Here is a 20,490-nt window from a genome sequence, read left to right as displayed (position 1 = left end):
CTGTAAACTCCATATAAAATAAAATGTGTTCAATTTTTAAAGTTTTTTTCTCTTGCTCTTATAGAAAGTATATCATAACATTGGTTCATATCAAGTTCATGTCAATTTAATAAAAATCCTTGAATTTTTTTTAACATAGATGTGGCCAAGCCAGGTTATCTTGCAAACTGGAATTCTGAACTTTACTTTAAAAAAAACTCCAAAAAACAAAAATGCCTTTCGTGCTTTCAGGGTGAGGGTCAATAGCCAGGAGACTAGACTTTAGTGTGAAATCTTAAAGAACTACCTGTTAGGTCTGAAGAGAGAATTGGACATCACCTTCACTTCTTTTGAGTTTGCTGGAATTTTCTTCAGAGAGGAAGGCGTGGTTTGCAGAGTGTCTTATTCCTCAATTCATTTAAGAGATTTCATTATCAGTACTTCTCTTTTTTTCTTTTTTCTTCAGTGTGATTTCAACGTCAGGTTTAGAGTAAATGAGAAGTAGGTCTCTCACAGAAGATCGGGGCTTAGATTAATGGGAAAAATAAGCTAATTATAAGCATGAAGAGAGCCTTGCTGATGTTTTCAAATAATTATAGAAACACATTTTTTTTTGTCTAATGGTGAGAATGAAAAGTAGGATACAAAATTATATACATACGGTGTGATCAGAGGTATGCAAAATGTGTGTGTGTATACCTATGTGCATAGAAAAATAAAGAACACTGGAAGGAAGTAAACCAAAATATCAAAAGCAATGATCGCTAGTCAGTGAGAATGCAGGTGTTTTCTTTTTTCGTACTTGCCTGTATTTTCCAAATTTCCTATTATAAGCACATATTGCTTTTATAATCAGAAACAAGTTAGCAAGAAAGTGAAAGAACTTTGCTGCTAGGTAAAAAGTTGATGTTTGTATTAGAAACAAAATTTCATGGATACATTTTTTTTTTTTTTTAACTGGTGCCAACTCCGGAAGGTGGGAAAAGGACCTTCTTTTATTCTTCTCCCCATTTAATCTGACATGTAGGATCCTCTTTTAATGATAGATTTCAATGAGGGAACGGCACCTGGGGCAACAATCAAGGGAGATTGCATTACACTGTGACAAAATCTTTAGAAACGCTTTTCTATCTGGGCCAGCAAACAGACTGCAACAGGTGTTAAGTCCTTTTTCTTTTTTAAAGTCATTTTTAAGCAGACTTATTACACATTGAGATACACACTGATTATAAAAAAAATAAAAAACCAAAAAACCAAAAACCTCTGGCCTATTTCTGAATAATATTAGGATTCTCACTTCACATTAATTTTCTGGTCTTTTATCTAAATTTAGGAAGTCAGGTCAGCAGCACCTGGTCATTAGAATGAAAGCTCCATCAGAGTAGGAATGATGTTTGTTTGTTTATTTTTAATTCATCTCCGTGTCCTCAGCATCTGGCCTAAGGCCCGACACTTCGTCGTGCCAGCCCAGCAAGGTAGGAGCATGCCCTCACACCAGCTGACCAGGATACAGAATGGAGCTCTCTTCCCTTCCCCTGGGGGGGGGCAGGGGGGACAGTGCTTGGATCAAGGACGGAGAAACCCAGAGAAACATGGGTAGAAAGGACTGAGTAGATTCTGCCATCATAGGAGCAAACTGGGGAGGAGCGGGTAGAGGAGGGCTAGGGAATTGCCTGGAATCTCCTCCACGTGGAACTGTGAAAGCTCCGTACTTCGGATAGTGAATAGCGAAGACCGTTGTCCAAGCTCTTTGGCTTGTTGCTGTGTTTTGGAAAGGGATGGGGTGAATTACGGATAGCTGTAAAGTCACTCAGAAAAGTTTGAGAAAGGGTTGGGGCAGGGCCGGGGCTGACCAAGTGACAAGTTCGAGTTGGTAGGTCCCACATCCAGGAGAAATAGAGACAGAGACTTTGGCATATACTGTGACTTACCAGAACAGTTGAGCAAAGCAAAGAGGGGCCAGGTCTTGGCGACAAGCTCAGTGTGACTTCAGATAAACCCCCAATTACTGAGCTTAAACTCTGTAACCATCGGACAGAGGTTAGGCATGGCCTGTGGGGCTGAGGTGTGGGGAAGGGCAGATGGGAGTCAAGTAGTTAAACTCTGGAGCCATTTGGCTGGGGGAGGCTGAGAGAAGAGGTGGTTGGTGTAGGGTGGGTGCTAAGTGGCCTTGGCTGGCTAACCTCAAACAGTAAAGCAAACATCCTTTGAAGGGAAGCAAGAAGGGCAGCTTGGTAACCACCACGTACCTGCAATTTGCTGACATGCATAGAATTCCTGTTCCAAAATTCCTCTCCATGTAGTAAAGCTGCCGAGATTCTTACGTCTTCAATTACTGGCTGGAATGTGTGAGGATCCAAATGACTCACTATGAAAGAGCTGAGTTCATAAAGCTGGAGTTTTAAGAGAAAAACCACTTTTGTCCCCTGGGAGTGACAAGGGAGCAAGAGTTCCTAACTGAGGTGCAGAATAATGCACACTACTTTTAATAGGCTTTAGGGTGCCAGCACCTTAATCTAAAGTAGTGACTCAAATGGTGGGATTTCAAGTACTGTGAGAAACTTGCGAGAAATATGAATAGAGGCTTCTGAACTTCTCATGCCTGAGCGATCTGGACAGCTCCAAATTAAGGCTAGATGGGGTTTCCAAGGGATTCTTTACCATCCCTGGAGGGATTTGGACACAGCACAGCTAAATAAACTCATTCAAGGTTCCATTCTGTGCATCAGGAATCCCTTGGAGCTAAAGTCACCAAATAGCCGATTTGCTAGTCAAGTCAATTCTGTGCTAGTCAAGCTGATTCTTCTTTCAAATCCTAGTCCTCTGGCCTTGGCCCTTTTGTAAATCTGTTGACTTCCTTTTAGTTGGTCCTACCTGCCATCTCCAGATTAATTGTTCCAAAACACTGCTCCCATCGTCGTTTTCTACTGTGAAGTAAACTTTGATGGCTTCTCATGGAACCCTGGGTCTGAAGATGTGGTTCTTGAACCAGCAACATTAGCATTACTTGGAAAGTTGTGAGAAATGTAAATTTGGGGCCCTCCTCCAGACCTACTGAATTGGAAACTCTGGTGGTTGGGCCCACTGATCTCTTTCAACAAACCCTGATTCATGCTGGAGTTCTGAGAATCACTGCCACCGAGTTCTGCAACCTGGTGTTCAAAGCCCTCTCTCCTCTGTGGTCTTACGACAGCGGCCTCTTGGATTTGACACTTCCTGATCCTGCCTTGTATTAATTTTTTTTTTATTTGTGTAATCTGGTCTCAGCTTCAGAAATGTACACTCCTCGAGGTCCTGGTCTGTGTTTTCTAGACTTACTGACTTGTAAAATTATAAAGCCGGAAGAATCTGGAAGAACACTATCCAGTCTATTTTGCAAACCTTCGAACAGTACCTCATGCATGGTGGACGTTCAGTTAACAATCGCTGAATGAAATAACATGCCCACAGGGGCCGTGGAGGCGAATTGAGACTGCTGAGCCTCCAGTGCCATCGCCTTAATTTAGATTGTGCCTTCTGGCGTCCGCTAAGGGCTTGTGAGTGCCTGCGGGAAGCCTTGGCTGCCTTTGCCAGTTTTTCCCTCATGGTCCCCTTGTATGGGCTTTGGAATTTGCTCGCCCAATACAAGGCAGCACCGTCAGCACAGTGTTTCGAGATACAGTGGCAGAGCAGTTGAATTAAGAAAATAAAAACAACCAAAACTGATGTTGTTTTTCTTATTGCTGCTTTGAGACTCAGCATGAAATATGAATCTGTCATACGCAAGAAATAATATCTTGCCTTAATATCTAAGGCATAAATAAAAATTAATTGCAGCACACAGCTGTTAATTATCTGGCTTTGGAGCATTCCAGGAGCAGTTGCTCATGAATACCTATTCAGCTAAAAATCCCTTGCTTATTAGGACATGCGGACATTGACTATGAAGTTGTTGATTGGTTCCATCTGCATAGTTTAGAGATCCAGGCTACCAGTGGTCATTACACTCGTAAGGGATAGGCTGCTGCAGCAGAAATGGAGTATGTTTGGCTTATGAAAGTACTCTTTCTCCATCTCATGAATGTTCACACCCCAAGGGGAGATCCTTGACTTCCAAGGATGGCTTTGTGGTGATTCTTCTGATTGCATTGGGCCATAGATGTGGCAAACATTTCTGTGTGTGTCACCCATACCAAATTAATATGATTGACTATATTCCCCAGACTGTACATTATATCCCCATGACTTAGTGATTTTAAAACTGGAAGTTTGTACTTCTTGATCCCCTTCACCTATTTTGCCACCCCCAACCACATCCCTCTGGCAAGCACCAATCTGTTCTGTGTATCAATGAGTCTGGGTTTTGCTTTGTATTGTTGTACTTTTTAGATTTCTCGTTAAATGAAATCATGCTGTATTTGTCTTTCTCTGACTTATTTAGCATAATACTGTCAAGGTCCATCCATGTTGTCACAAATGGTGAAATTTTATTCCTTTTTATGGCTGAGTGATGTTCCATTATATATATGTATACCCCACATTTTCTTTATCCATTCGTCCGTTGATGGACACTTAGGTTGTTTCCATATCTTGGCTATCATAAATAATGCTGCAGTAAACATAGGGGTGCACATATCTTTTTAAATTCAAGTTTTCATTTTCTTCAGGCAGATATCCAGTAGTGAAATTGCTGGGTCAATTGGTACTTCTATTTTGAAGTTTTTGAGAAAGTTTCATACTATTTTCCATAGTGGCTGCACGAATTTGCATTCCCACCAACAGCACAGGAGGGTTCCCCTTTCTCCACATCCTTTCCAACACTTACTTCTTGTGTTTTTGATACTAGCCATTCTGACAAGTGTGAGGTGATATTTCATTGCGACTGTGATTTGCATTTTGCCGATGGTTAGTGGCCTATTTTTTTTTTTTTTTACTATAGGTCAAGTTCATTAAAACAAATTCACATGGACTTTCCTAATTATTTTTGTGGTTGTTGTGCTGGGATTTGATTTCAATAAGAGTGCTGCTACTTGTTTGCGAAGTTTCAAGGTGATTATAGTGATTGTAATTTTGGAACTGCTGGCTCTGTTTTCTTGATCTTGTTATTGTCAAGTCTCCAGTTTTTGCTGAACTCCCCTCACCCCCTCCCCCCCCGTCATCATGATCATCATGACCACAGCTTGTTCACTGAGCCTTCTAGACTTTCTGTGACCAGACCTGAGACCTGAGATAGAAGTCATTGAAGGAACTCTTAACTCCACACTTTTTGTTCCTCAGCATCGCCTTACGCTTCTAGTCTAGCCTTTGCCTTACGCCATATTTCTAGAATCGTGTATGTCTCTCGTTCTTTGGGTTCAGGATTGACTGTGTGCTGCAATTCTTGCCAAGTTTCCCCAGGTCCTCAAAGAACCTCACACTTGCCATTCCCCCTCTCTCTCGGCCATCAGGGCGCAGCCTCCATACCATAGGCTGACTGAGGCTCTGCTGTCACAGATCAGGCTGTCTGATGCTGCCTGCCTGAATCTTGGTGTCCCTTTTTGCTTCTGAATTCCTTGGCATCACACGGTGCTTTCATATTGAGTGAGCTTCCGCTATTTCATGTTTGCCTCCTGATGCCAGTTTCCTAGCTGCATTATCAGCTCTTACGTGCTCCCATATTTTTTAGCTACTTTGTTCTGCCTGCCAGACTGGACATTCTCCCAGCACCTGCAGCTGGGCCATCCTCCCTGGTGGCAGGTCTAGTTTCAGGTCCCAGAGTCTTCCATTATGACCTGCCCAGACCTGGTGTAACAAATTCCGCAAATGTAAAATATGTCCTTCAGAATGTTTATATTTCAGACACTGTAGTTTAATCCTTTTTACTCCAGTTGGGTTATGTTACATTTAAAGAATTACTCCCACACTTTTTTAGTACTCTGTGTGGATTGTGAAAATGGTTGCCTTTCCCCATTTGCAGGTCTTTTAAATAAAATGCAGATGAACTTCGCTTTTAATGAAAATTCCGAGCAAAATTCTTTTGAGAAGAACTTTATATTTTAGGGTGCTATAATCTGATAAAATTGTTCCTGTTTCTGTCTTGATGTCTAAGGCAGGAACTCTGGGCCTAATTATTGTGTTTATTATCCTCAATGTTAATCTAAATATGCAGAGCTGAAGAATGGGCAAAAGCAAAGAAAATCTATGTGTGAATGAGTGTGCATGTGTTGTATTGGAAGAGTGAATGGTAAGTAAGGTAGGTAACGACAGGGGAAAGCAGCTATGTCCATTTGACAAATGTTAAGGGATCCCTGTTAATGTAATAGTTGTTGATGATGTGAACACTTACTATGGTGTATCAGGCAGTGTGCTAAGTACTTGGATTACCTCAGTGAAACCCTCTTAAGTAGGTACTAATTTTTTTTTTTTTTTTTTTAGAGAGAGAGAGAGAAGGAGAGAGAGAGAGATGGGTGGGGGGCAGAAGGAGAGGGAGAGAGAGAGAATCTTGTGTGGGCATGGAGCTTGACGTGGTCCTTGATCTAATGACCCTGAGATCATGAACTGAACTGAAATCAAGAGTCAGATGCTTAGCTGACTAAGCCACCCAGGTGTGCCAAGTACATACTAATTTTGTTTCCACTTCACATGAGAGAAAACTGAGGTTTAGAGAGGTTAATTAACTTACCTGAGTCCACACAGGAAATAATTGCTAGATCAGAGAGTTCAACCCCAGCAGTGTAACTCCAAATTAGTATCACTGATTATACTGTTTTCCTGTTCTTCACTATGATGTTTCCAGATTATTCTTATAGGACCAGAGAATAGAGAATATAGGAGTAAAATAATTAGCATGTATTAGTTATAATTTTCAAAGGATTTTTACATTAATCCTCAAAAAAAGATAAGGTAAGTGGTATGGTCTCCATTTAAGAAGGCAAAAGAAAGACTGAAACAGTGATTCTCTATTATCACAAGTACCTGTGGTTTCTTCATTTGGCTCTTGTTTACTGTTCCATTGTGGGAGTCTACCATATTATCCTGTTGGTGGACGTTTGGATTTTTTCCAGGCCTTTTGTAGTGTATAGTGTCCCTATAAACATATACATATTTCTAATGCACATTTTGCATGCCTTTTTCTCAGGTGTATACCTAAGAGTATATATGATAAAAATGACATTTAAGACAGTATATATATAAAAAAAGGCCATGCATGGAGCAATGATGACAGTGTGTCATGAACTGGTAATTTTGATTAAACTAATTCTGTGAACCTGGGATTAAAAAAAATTTTCGGTGAACCTGAAGTCTCACCTTTTCTCCCAAAAATAGTAACCGGGCTTGATGACTTGTCTAGGGCAATAGAGAGGTGGAGCTGGAGCTAACTCTAAGTTCTATAGTTACGGACAGTTCTTAGTCCTGTCCCACTTCTATACATGAACATTATTCTCACCATTCCATTTGGGTGGCCTGAGAACTACAGTCTTCACAGATTCTGAGGAGAGATTATACACCACTGAGTTGCAAGTCTGTTTTTGCAGAAGAGATTTGGTTTTGAGAAATTACTCAAGAGTGTTTATGGGCCCATGGGCCTGTGTGCTGTTAAGCTTGAAATGAAAATGGCTTCGTGGTTTAGTTTTGTGAGGGAACCAAAGCCATAGAGTTATGATCCAGTGCATATAACATTGAAGGATAACAATTTAAAGTTCAATAACTCTTGCCATTTATCTTCACCAGAGGATCTCAGAGAGTTTTATGAGAAATTATAGACTAAGAATTTGGAGAGTTATGTGCAATTTATGGTTAAGAAAGGAAGTGCTAAAGTTTTCTGGAATGTTCCAAGTCTGTCATTAAAGAAGGCATGAAGAGAGCCCAGGATCATTGACTCTTTGGCGAGGAACCCTGGCAGGAATAGATGTGACCAAACGATTCAGTGATTCTGAATGGCTTCAGCTTGCTTTGAGTGACAATATTCCTCTTCCAGGGGCCTTGCTCATTGAAGGAGGACATAGAGGAGTCAGCATGAATTGATTCCCCAGAACCTTTAATAAACGGTGATATTGTGGCGGTCATATTAATACAGCTTTTGTAATATGTTCTCTGATTAGTGTTTCTCCCACTTTAATTGGAATTTTAAGCACCATAATGATGTGAGCCAGCTGAAGTTTTTAAACAGTACAGATATAAATGGTTACCCTAAATTACATTTAGGAGAAACTCTACTTGAACTATTTAGGTTAATAAATAAAGACACCAAATTAATATAGTCTATTTTAAGACCAAAAAATGTAATACTGTAAAACTTTGGTGATCTGTATGCTTTCTGTTGGCCAGCCATAGGATTTTTAATTGAATTACTACAGAAAATTCAGCACAAAATATTATCAGATTTAACCACCCACTGAGTGTGGTGTTATTATTTTATTAGGCTAAATCAAAGGTTGCCACAGCTCTTTTCTGCACTGACTTTCAACCCAGAGGGGTAAAGTTTTAAAAGGAAATGATGAAATTTTAGAAAAGAGCAAGAACTTAATAAGGGGATAATAGTCACATATTTTCTTCAGAAAATGAAACTATTTCATGGCTACTTTATATGTGCATTCCTAGGCTTTTAATAATTAGTGAGTGTCTATGACATTCAAGTTCTGAAGCTTGTAACTGGCCTGAGGTTGAGACTGAAGGAGAATTGTGGGGGGAGAGAGGTGCTCCTGGAGAAAAGACCCATGTGCAAGCCCAGGGGCAATAGTTTCCACATTTTAAGCGCACTGCATTTTGGCCATATCATCCCAACAGCTCAAGAGATGGGTGGGATGGCAGCATGGCTGGAAGAGTCAGCCCTGCAGATAATCATTTCAAAGCCTGTACATCTTCATCTGGTCATACATGGTTAGGAATGCTCCTCCCCCTTAATCTGTTCTGAGTCTATGTGTCTCCTCTTTCAATTTGAGATGACCTAATTCAGTGGTTCTCTAAGTGCAGTCTCCAGACCAGCAGCACTGCCCAGGAACTTGTTCGAAATGTATATTCTAATGTGCTCATCCAGACCTACTGAAGCAGAAACACAAGGGCTGGGCCCCAGCAATCTGTGTTTTAAAGGCCCTCCATGTAATTCTCATGCCTGCTAATATTAGAAAACAACGGATTTAAATTACATTGATCAAGTGAATGCATTTTTTTTAATCAAAGAGCAACTTTCCCAATGTCTGATTCATAGTAGGCTCTCAATAAATGTTACCCTGAAAATGAAAATATACTTAATTTGTCACACAACATTTGACAATGTTTATGATCATATTTTTGTCTTTTTGTTACTGTATACTCAGAAATGAGTACTTGCCCTCACAGATTATTCATTTTCTTTCCTTTTGAGACTAGCTCTTCAGCTTTTCATTTAATATGAAAGGTCATCAAAAAAATTGTTGTCTGATGCTTCAGTTGTTTAATTCTCCAGAGAGTCACTGAAAAGCAAAGTGAGTTTGTGCCAATCATTTCTTCCCCATTTTTAAAGAGGGATAGTCACTTCGCTGTCAATGATGATTAGTGAAATTTTTCTCTCGTCTCTTCTGCAGGACGAGCCAGAAGTTCAGTGGCCAAGAGTTTGTTGTCTTAGGGCCTCTCAGTTGGCTTTGAGTCTGCTTAGGCAGCGGATTCATCCAACGTTTTAATACTCTCAGCTTTGCTTCAAGTCATATGTGAAAAGGGTGAGGGGGAATCTACCACAAAGAAAGCTGAAGTGCAACAGGTTTCTGAAGACAAATGGACTCAGAGTGTAACATGTGAATTCACTTGTATCATATACCCAATACTTTCTGATGTGTGAAATCTAGGGGAATCATGGGCTCCAGAGTCAGTGAGATTGATGTGGTATAAACCTCTTTCACCTCTGGTCAGGCAAATGACTTTTGTGGGTTGAACAACATCCCTGCATATGAGCACATCTAGCCCCAGGGACAGGTTTCCCAGGTAGGGGCGCTCAAAGAAAGAACCAAGGCCTGGAGTTAGGTATATGTCCTGTGGGAATGAAAATGCCGATTGTGGGTGAAAACTTGCAATGCAGGCATCCCTGAGAGTTTGGGGAGGCTCCCACATGGAGCAGGGTGGGGGAAGTAGGGATGGGTAAGGGGTGCTGAGAATCGACCAGCAAGACAGAGAAGTGTGGTCCAGGCTGGAGGAAAGTATGCCTGCAGGGAGCCAGGGATCTGATTGGGACCTCTTTTGTTAGCTTTCCTTGTAATTCTCATGAGGATGTGGGTGGAAGGAGGCTCCTAGAATAGAATTGTGCTGGGTAGTGCTAACTACTGCCTGCGCAGCTCGTTCTTTCCCAAGTGAAACCTGCTACTCACGACACAGGCTTTGAATTGGTAGCTGGATGTATGGCTCTTGAGTCCTGGCCATAGCTTCTCAGTTTTGTCCTCCAGACTTCAGCGTGTTTGTTCATTCAGAGAGAGAGGGGTGAATTGGCCTCTAGAGCTCGGGCCCTGGAGGCAGACTAAACAACTGCATTTTGAAGTCCATAAATCCTGACCACCTTGCAGGTGCCAGGCACCACAGAGACACTAGGAATCAAGTGAGAAGCAAGAGTTCCTGCCTTCAGGGAACACCAAGTCTAGTGAAGGCCGTAGATCTCTAAACGGCTTAAATTCAATGGGATAATTTTTGTAGGTACAGAATGGTACATAAATTGAATCTGTTTTTGTTTCTTTGTTTGTTTTCTGCTTAAGGAAGTCAGCTAAGCCTTCTAAGAAGAGGTAATACTTAAAGCTAGGTCAGGTACTGAGGAGGAAAAACGCATTGTAGGCAAAAGGAAGAGTGTTTAAGAAAGCACGGTGTCTTCAGGAAATGGCAAGTGGTCTGTCTTCCCCAACAGCATATGCTCTCTGAGGGTGAGTGGTAGACTTGAGGTAGGACAGGAGACATGAAGTCAGATCACAAAGGACCAGTATCTTGTTGGGGGGCCTAGGGAGCAGAGCTTTAGATAGGAGGGTGACAGGTCAGATTTGTTTTCGAAAGATCATTCTAGCTCCTTTGTGGAGAGTGAGGTGGAGGGAATAGAGCCTTGTCAAAATACAGTGAGGCATGATGAGGACCTGGCCCAGGTCCATTGCCAAGGCGGTGAAGAAGCCAGGTTGACTTTTAGAGGCTTGAATTTGTCCAGCTGACTTCTCTTTTAGAGTCCTCGCCCACCTCTTTGGGGGCATCAAGGGCTGCTTCTGTAGTTGCTGCCTACACAGTTGTCTCTGCTGGAGGCTGCAGATTGAACCTGAGCCTGCATTCTCTCGTTTATCCCATGGTGTTCTTCTCTCAAAGATTTTACCAAACTCTCCTAATGGCGCAGAACTGAAGCTAATTACAAAGAATTCCATGTTAACGTATTAGTAAGTAAATTCTGTATTTAGATACCATTGTGTGTGTGTGTGTGTGTGTGTGTGTGTGTGTGTGTGTGTGTGTGTGTGAGAGACGAGCAGGATAACTTTGTACTTGACATGTAATTTAAGTAGCTTACATCAAATGCTTGAATTCATTCATGAAACTTTTATTGACATTACACTATGTGACGGCCCTATTAGCTTCACTGAGGGGTAACTTAAAAAAATATTAGACTTCCTCTTGCACAATGTACCAACTCTGGTTTATTTTTATAGCTGCAAAATCAGGGAACTTTCTAATAGCATTTGGTTCATTCATTCATTTATTTACTCATCCATCTATTAGTCTGTCAGTCAGCAGATATTTGTTAATCATCTACTTGGTGAAGGCAGAGTAATGATATGAGGAACACACTAGGGGTGGAAATGAAAATAGAACAGAGAGTTCTGGATGGACCTCAGAGTTCTCAGAAAGCCCAGAATATAAAATAACCTCAAGACTTCGGGTACTTAATCTTTAATAGTAGGGTCATTTTCATTATTAAAGAGCATCTTGGGTTAGGAAGTGAGGTTTTAGCTTCTTAGATAACCTATCCTATCTCTGCCCCCATGTTCCTCTGGTAATTACTTGAAACTTTTGGTCACTGGGCTGTGCACTGTGTACTCACTAGGCCATGATGATTTCAAGAAATGAATGAGGAAAGTATTTTCCATTACCTGTCTGCAGGGTTTTCTGCTCAGTAAAAAAGGGACCAGATAGTATGCTTTCCTAAGCAGGTGTGATAGAAAATATTCAGTCTACCCCACCTAGTCGCAGTCTGTTTGAAAATTGGCCAGTTTCAGAATTCAGCTACTAGTTGTTTGTGTAAATGACTAATGGTCATCAGAAAACCATCTTAGAAGTATAACACACCCAGATGTATTTTGATCTCTTCCTCCTTTAAAGCCCCTCTTTTAATTGAGAAAACTCTTTCTCATTCTACAGTTGTCTACTCCTTTGTGGAAAGAGCACTTGCTGGGAATCAGGTGACTTGATTTCTAATCCTAGCTAACCTGCTAACTAGTTGTATGCCTTTAGGCCAGGGTTGGCACAGGATAGCCTGCTGCCAAATCTGACCTACCACCTGTTTTTGTAAATAAAGTTTTATTGGAACACAGCCATGAGTATTTATTTATGTAATTCTTTTGTGCTGCAGTGCAGAGAGGAATATTCGTGGCAGGACTATATCACAGAGCCTAAAATATTTACTATCTGGCCCTTTACAGAAAAATTTGTCAACCCCAACTTTAGTCAGGCCATTATACTTGAGCCTTAGCTTCCCCATCTGTAAACCTAGGGGAATTCAGTTAGGTTGTCCCCAGGGCCTATGTTCTTTTTAACATTCTGTTGCTCTATAACTCTTCATACAGAGAAGCCTCATATCAATCATTGTACACTGGGATATAAACCTATTCATATTTATATTCACTTCTTCAATTTATGAAGCACTAATACTGGCAAGCCACCGTAGAGAACTAACAACTCTAAGAGTCTCTGCCCTTGAGAAGCTTATACTCTGGTTAGAAGACAGAGTTACAAGGTTTTGAAGTTAAATTATAATAGAAGATAATAAAGGATAACATCAAAATGAGTGAGGATGACTAAATGAGTTCAGAGGAGAGAGATCATTATGGGCTGAGATGATAAGGGAAAACCTATAGGGGAAAGTGGCATGTTTTTAAGAATAGTCATCCCCATGGCCCCATAAAATATTGGATCTAGTGTCCTTCTAAAGCAGTAGTTTTCAGGTTTTAGAGTACATATTTTAGAGTGTAGGTTCCCTGGGAGAAAATACAAATTCCTGCAACCCAGCTTTAGTTTAGAGGTTCTGACTGTAGGTCTGGGGTACATCCCAGAAATCTGTTTTTTCAAAGAGCACCCCCTGGTGATTCTGATATACATGGAGAATTTTCTTACTTTTAAAAATATTGCTTTGGAAATTGGTTAAGTTGCTAAATACTGTTTCTGTTGAGGAATTCATGTTATGTTTGGCAGAGTCTTATTAAATCCTACATTTTCTGTGAGTAGGAGGAACTCCACTATCAATGGAGCAATTACTTCAATGATCTTCTCTCTCCTTTTAGGAAGTCTGTGATCTCCCAGGCCAAGAACAAACTGAGGAGTATCTCTGAAAGCCATTGAATTCCTTAGAGAAGTCCAGAGAGAAATCTGAGATCAGTATAATATTGTGTCTGTGATAGCTGAGGATAAATTATTGGAAAGGGTCAGGGTACTAACTACTTCATTTTGCATTTGACTCTTGGTCCTTTTGTTGTGAGCTTTTTGTTCATGCAAAGTTGGCTGGGGTCCGCCTAGTGGGTCAAAAAAAAAACCCTCAATGAAAGAGGTTGGGAATCTCCAATCTCCATCCCAAAACATGTTACTGATGACTTGAACATATCACCAGATACTCAAGATACTGAGGAGACCTTCCACCTATGGGAGAATGACCCTCGGAAGAGAAATTTGGAATCATCATCAGAGCCATTGGAGGGGACATCTGAGAGTCAAATAGGTGATATTTCACAGGATCCTGTCATGCCTCCAGTCCAGAGGAGAAAGTTAGATCCACTTCCAAAAAAGCATAGAAATCTTAGGAAGGCCATAAGGACAAGGAGAATGAGGAAGAACAAGAGGAAGGAGAAAGTGGAGACCCACTGCCCCCCGATACTTCCAGCACCTTTGGTATCACCACAAAGTGAAGATGAGGTGGTAGATGCAAAGCCGACCATCCTCAGTGCTCAGGAAGACCATCCTGACCTTCCCAGTGAGGTAAGGATGAGGCGTGGGGTGTCAAAATTCTGGGCTTGCCACATTTTCCTAGGAAAAATAATGACACCTCTTCTCCTGCAGTGAGAGGAGGTGGGGATAAAGAGCTTGAGGAACAAACTGGGATCATTGGGCCCAGATAGAGCATGAACTGGCTTAGAGGGTGATGCCCTCTCTCTGTATGTGTGTTGGCATTGAGGGCTTTAACTTCTTTCTTCTGCTTGCAGGCCCAATTACAGAGTCAGCAGGAGGAGTGTCCTGATGCATCAGGAGTGTCCGATCCAGCCCTGTGAGCGCCCAGTGTCCCCGGAGCCTGGGTCCTCTTCTCCTGCAGTGACATCCTTGGCATCACCACCACTCTGCTTTGGTTGCTTCTTAAGCTGTGTCTGGCAGACCTTCTCGAGGTCTAGGAAGCGGAAGCCCTCCAGAAGACAGGGCACTGAGCTGGTGGAGGCTGGAGGTGATGCTAAGTCTTTGAGACCTGGCCTGCTGAGGGATCTGGGCAAAAACAGAGTGCAGCCTCATGAGGGCCTGTAGCAAGTTGATACCAATACAGGCTCTCCCTGTGTTGAGTTTTATAGCTTTCTCCATATTGTTGTTCCCTTTGGTTGTGTTCTTGTTTATGGAAAAGAGAGCTGCTTTTATGCTGAGATCCTTAAACCTAAAGAAGCGACAAAAGCAAAGTAACTTTGAAGTTTTTAACACTTTACCCCAGTAGTGGGATTGCTTCCTACTTCCTCCTATTAGGCTGAAGTAGCATTCACTCTGGAGCAGTGGTTCCCAAAAGTCATGTGGGTGTCGCTCATGTCTTCAGTTAGCTCAAGTCTCACTACCTTCTGTGAGGATGGAAGCCATACCATCCCATCATCCTGAGTAATGTTTCCAGATATCAGCCACCAAGTGGAGACATCTCATGGCCAGCTCCTCTCATTGTCTTTGGCTAGAGATTCCTTTTGAATTCTTCATCCTCAGTACTTTGTTGAACTTCTGCCACCTTCTGCTTGATTTAGATATGCCTCAGGGAATGATGGTTGCTACATTTCTTGGCCAGGGTAACACTACCACTTCCTCCATCTCTAATTGTTGTTTGGTTTTCTTTTTGTCACTTGTTAGTAAACTGTCTGGCTCTTTCTTCTGAATGTGCCTCTGGTGTTCTCTAGCCATACGTATTAAAAAACCTAGTCACATAAGGTAATGGGCTCCTTCCTTGTTATTCTTTAGCCAGACTCTCAGAATCCCAAGTTCTTCTGAGAACCCTAAAGAAAATAAGTACTTAAAGTTTAAGATTATTTCATTTCCCCATTGTTGTCTCAGCATACTAGGTTAATCCTCTTCCCAGGATGAACACTAAGAGTTTAAATTAATTGTATATCCTACTTTGAGAGGGTAGGTTTAAGAAGAGTTTGAGAGTTTCACTGTAGCTTTAATTACCTGTTATTATTTTTATTTCCTACTTGTCCCTGTTTCCAAATTCATATAAGAATAATAAATAAAAGTATAAGTAGAAATAAATGTATAAAGTATCTGCATTAGAAGGAAATTGTATACTTTATTGTCTTCCTTCCTTAGGACTGACCCTGATGGTTACCACACTAGAATTAGAGAATATAACCAATGTGTTTGTTTTGTGCTTTCTTGCCTGGAATAGGGCTTTGTAGTGTTGGAAGAATGAAGTTGGGAAGGGAATAGAATGACATGCAGGAGCAGTGGTAAAGATTCTTAAGGCTGCCTTGGGGGTAATTGGTAAAAATTGCCCTGGAAGAAGTCTTGTGATGTGGTGAGGATCTCAAGTTGGAATGAGGAATTTTGTAAAATGTTATACTCTGTGCTTGGAGTAAAATGGGACAGCTTTCTCAAGTCAGTCATGCTTTGATACCTTTAGTTGTCTAAAGAATGGTTGATTGTTTAGAGAGTATGGAATTTTAATAGAGCTAATTGAGCATTATAAATGGGCTCAAGCTATTACATGAAATTTCAAATTATCTAGAGTATATTTATGCACCTATTTTCTCAATGTAATATAAGAAACGTACTGCCAGGCAAGGCATAATGTATGAAAAGTCCTCTGTCATGGAGACTATTATTAAAAGCTCAAAGGAAGGTAGATATTAGCATTGCCATTAATGCTTTGTTATTGTTTCTTATCATAAGGTGTTTCAGGATGAGCTGTTCTATCATAGAAAAACTGTTCATTCCAGCCTGGTTAACCATATGCCACTCCCATCTACAATGCTGATTTTCATATAAAGTTTATTTATTCCAAATTTAGACTACAGACTGACTTGAGAAAGCTGTCCCATTTTACTCCAAGCACAGATAAGAGAAGATCTGGATAAGCACTTAGTTTTGATACTCTTTTGCTCATATGTCTCGACCACTTGACCACAAACAGGGGGAAAAGATGTCCCTGTCTCCCCTGCTGCATTTGTAAAGAAGAAAGTATGTGTTCCCAGGTTTCACATTCTGTGTTGCTGTCTTTATAGCTTGAATTATTAAACATGGTTTATGTCTTTAAATAAAGTTGTTTTTGCAAAATATATTTAGAAAAATAGTAAATCTGTATCAAAGTAAAAACAAATTAAAAATAAAACCTACCACTATTGGTGAGAGATAAAGCTTAGGAGTCATTTAAAAAAAAATATTTCCCCACAAGGCAGATAAACAGATACTGTCAATGTGTTGTAAACAGAAATACTTGACAAGTATAAAGATGATCATATTTAATGTATTTCGTTGCCTTTTTTTCTCATGGGAACTCACACAACTAGGTAGGTGGCAGGGATGCTCATTGCTACAAGTTGAATAAGCTGAGATTAGGCAGGCTGATTAAACTTTTCCAGTGATTTTTTTTCTATGGAAAAAATAGAAAGTATTTCTACTAATAGAAAGTAGTCATTACATCTGCTAGGGAATCATAATACAAGTTCTCTAAACATTTTATTTAACCACTCACCTGTGGTTTTATCTTCTAAATGGGATTGATTTTACTCTGGTTCTTGTCCCAGCGTTCTGTATGGGAACACTTCTTGCTGGACATTTTGTTTTTGTCACCTTGTCCTCACACTACTGTCCAAATTCCAACTAAGGCCACCTCTACTCACCTGGAAAATTTTAACATGAGAAAACTCTGCTTATTGTGGAATTGCAGAGAACCAATAGAGAGGGTTTACTTATTAACCGAGTTTTAACAGAAAAAATAGAAATGATCTAGTCCTTATTTATTGGAGGAACCTGAAACACAAAGAAATGAAGTCGCTCGATCTCAAGATAGCGTAGCTGCTTAGTGGCAAAGCTAAAGGAAACAATAACTAACAGATTCAATATTGTACCTTATACCCTTCTTCTATAATCTTCAAGCCATCTGCATGGGGTTGATACTAATATTTTCATTTTACAAATGAGACCATTTAAGTTCAGAAATGTCCTGGTAAGTCCTGATGCAGAATCGAAACCCAGGTTTGTTAGAGTCTGAAACCCATACTCATTACATTCTACCTCCCAGTATTACAATGTTATAAAATCTCTTTGTTTCCAGTCTAAGTCTGTAATGTCAAGAACAGGCTATTTCTCTTATTTCCCAAAATTTATATTTTAGCCTTAATGCTTGTATAATAAATATAGTTCAATTAAAAAAAGTCCGTTAAAAAGATTATTTCTTCCAGGTAAAATTTCTGTATTGGGCAGTAAATAGTAAAATAGTTAACGTAAGTGTCATTGATAAAATAGAATTTCAGTGTAATATAAACAAAGTTTTAATCATTACAACTAATTAAACCGAGACAATTACTTAACTGAAAAGTGATCAAGAGAAAAAGGAATAGCACATAATCAAAGCAGGGCCCTCGACTTGACAGGATCACAAGACAAAGCACAGCAAAGATGAATTAGGTCCCATAGAAAGCTAATAGACTTAAGAGTGTTTCTAAACTGTTTTCAGGTGAATGGTTTGGGATTTGGGTAGCAGAGAGACAGGCTCTTCTAGGTAACCCAGTGACCCTTGAAATAAGTGAGTCTACTGCTACTAATGAACTCCAGGCTTTAAATAGGAAATTTGAATTTTCTCACGCTTCAAAACATTCTTTTCATTTTGATTTGACAAGGCCTCTTTCAGGACAAAATAAAAGAACAACAAAACTGGTAGATTCAAACCACTGGACTGTGTGGTCAAGGAATGTTCATTTTTTTTCAAACTCAAGACACGAGGACAGCTGTTGTACATGGAAGGTTGGATTGGGGCAGATTTCCTGAGCTGTATTCTGTCAGCTGTAAAGAATTGCAGCGCTGCTCCCATCATGGAACCTTTGTGATGAACTGTCTCAGACACACGGTTATTACCCTCCTGGTTCCCAGTGCTAGAGGATGTCTTTGACGAGCACCCTTGTTTCCCTCCCCTCTTTCCCACCTCCTGATTTAGAGTCAGTCCTGCAGTTGGTGAGAGGCCCAAAAAAGGCTATTTTAACAGAGGTTTAAATAGTGTACACGAAGAGGAAAACTCAACACAGGTTAAAATAATTTTTACACAAGTTACGTAATTTTAAACGAATTCAAAATTCTGAAATTCTATCACAAATGATTTCTGATGTGAACTTGACTTCTCTTCTAGTTGTAATTACCATTTTGATTTGAGGATGTCTGTGAAAATACACAGTGCTGGATCATTACAATGGTAGCCCTTCTGGTGAGCAGGACAATAGGTCCATTCACACAGAGTGATGAAACAGTAACTGGGATTTTTTAATAACTACCATGAGAAATATCCCCTGAATATCTGTCTCTTCACATGGAAGAAAGCAAAATTATAAAGACGGTGAAACCAGAAAAAAAGAACACATTTCAATCAGCATTTTGTACCCAAACTCTTACTTGGTTTGTGATGCTCAAAAATCTCTGGCTAAAATTTATATAAAAAAGATAATAGACAAAAGAGAAAATAGTCATCCCATCACCTCTTTTCAAGAGCTACCATTCATCCTAATTTAAAATCTGGTTTCATTTTAAGGTTAAAATTATGAAGCAAAGTTCTGTGTCTAATTCAATGTGTTATGTAATTATATAATAAGTAGTTGGGAAATATCTGTCTGAGCCTGGACTTAAAAGTTAAAAAACTTAAATACGGAATCCAAGTTTTGCCATTTGCTATTGTGTAACTTCAGCTGTTTGTTGAAACTCATTAATCTTTGGTCTCCTCATCTAAAAAGGGAGATTGTTAACACCCCATAGGTTGTTTTGAGGATTTCTTGAGGTTACCTTGCTGAAAAAGCCTACTGGCTCTTTTGTAGTAGAGAGCTTTTGACCTTGCCATGCCTATTGAACTCTTAGAAAACAAAAGAAGACATTAACTGCCTAAGTGCTATATAAGGGTAAGCTACTCATGTCAGTATTTTGAAGAGAACTAAATTTATTTTGGGGGGCATCATGTGGAGCAAAAAGATTTAATATTTGTTTATTCCCAATTTGAGTGTCTCTAGAGAAACTTCTTACCCCAGAACTTGGCAAGCTAAAGCACCTTTATTGTTGCAACCTGTGAAATCCATATTAATTAGGCCTTTATTCTTGATTTATAGAAAAGACAGTCATCTGGTCCTAAACTGCCATGGCTTAATGCAACATCTTTTTGAATAAGTCATTAGCATTTTCTAAGAAAACTTCATTATAAAGATAGCTTATTCAATGGCTGTAATAGAGTAGTGGTTCTTAACTTTTTCTGCTCAAATCCTCTGAATGATAGGAGATATCCTAATGCACCACTGTAGAAAGAAATATTCAAGAAATGATGATTGAAGCACCTCCTAGATGCATTAGAATTTTGGAGAAATTGTCTTTGGGTAAACACCTTCCCTGTATCTTTTTTTTTTTTTTAAAGATTTTATTTATTTATTTGACAGAGAGAGACACAGAGAGGAAACACAAGCAGGGGGAGTGGGAGAGGGAGAAGCAGGCTTCCTGCTGAGCAGGGAGCCCTATGTGGGCCTCGATCCCAGGACCCTGGGATCATGACCTGAGCCGAAGGCAGACGCTTAACGACTGAGCCATCCAGGCACCCCACCCTCCCTGTATCTTGATACCCTCCTCACCATTTCCCTTACCTACCTGTGAATATTGCACCAAGACTTAGGGTCATTAAGTTCCAGTGTTTTGTGATCTGGATTTTATTTTTGTTCCACTCAATAAGCATGGATGGAATATCTGTGCCTAAACTGAAGCTATTTTATCTCAAAGTGAAACAAAGGAAACATACATAAAACATAGAAAAACTGCTCAGTGTTGTCAAGTAACTTATAGAATGTTCAGAGAAAATAAGTGAAGCACTCACATAGTGACTACTGAATAGTATCAAAAGTATTCAAACGAACTCCGAAGAATGGCAGTGTTAAGTAAGCAGTA

At 40.1% G+C, this 20,490-nt stretch overlaps 1 protein-coding gene across 1 annotated transcript in view; it reads left to right on the top strand.

The window, feature by feature from the left end:
* LOC112821481 (uncharacterized protein NECTIN3-AS1-like) overlaps nucleotides 1-16,684 on the top strand; it is a 58,146-nt gene extending 41,462 nt beyond the window's left edge. Inside the window, 3 exon segments of the mRNA XM_025868751.2 lie at nucleotides 13,745-14,109; nucleotides 14,334-14,359; nucleotides 14,361-16,684. Of these exon segments, the coding sequence (XP_025724536.2) occupies nucleotides 13,745-14,109; nucleotides 14,334-14,359; nucleotides 14,361-14,643 (674 nt within the window). The 3' untranslated portion in view covers nucleotides 14,644-16,684.
* Nucleotides 16,685-20,490: the final 3,806 nt, after the last annotated feature.

This window comes from Callorhinus ursinus, unplaced genomic scaffold, assembly GCF_003265705.2.
Source record: "Callorhinus ursinus isolate GAN/ISIS: 27379988/994484 unplaced genomic scaffold, GSC_fseal_2.0 scaffold1, whole genome shotgun sequence".
NCBI lineage: Eukaryota > Metazoa > Chordata > Mammalia > Carnivora > Otariidae > Callorhinus > Callorhinus ursinus.
The sequence above is the reverse complement of the archived record's forward strand: the minus strand, read 5'-3'. Positions and strand labels throughout refer to the sequence as shown.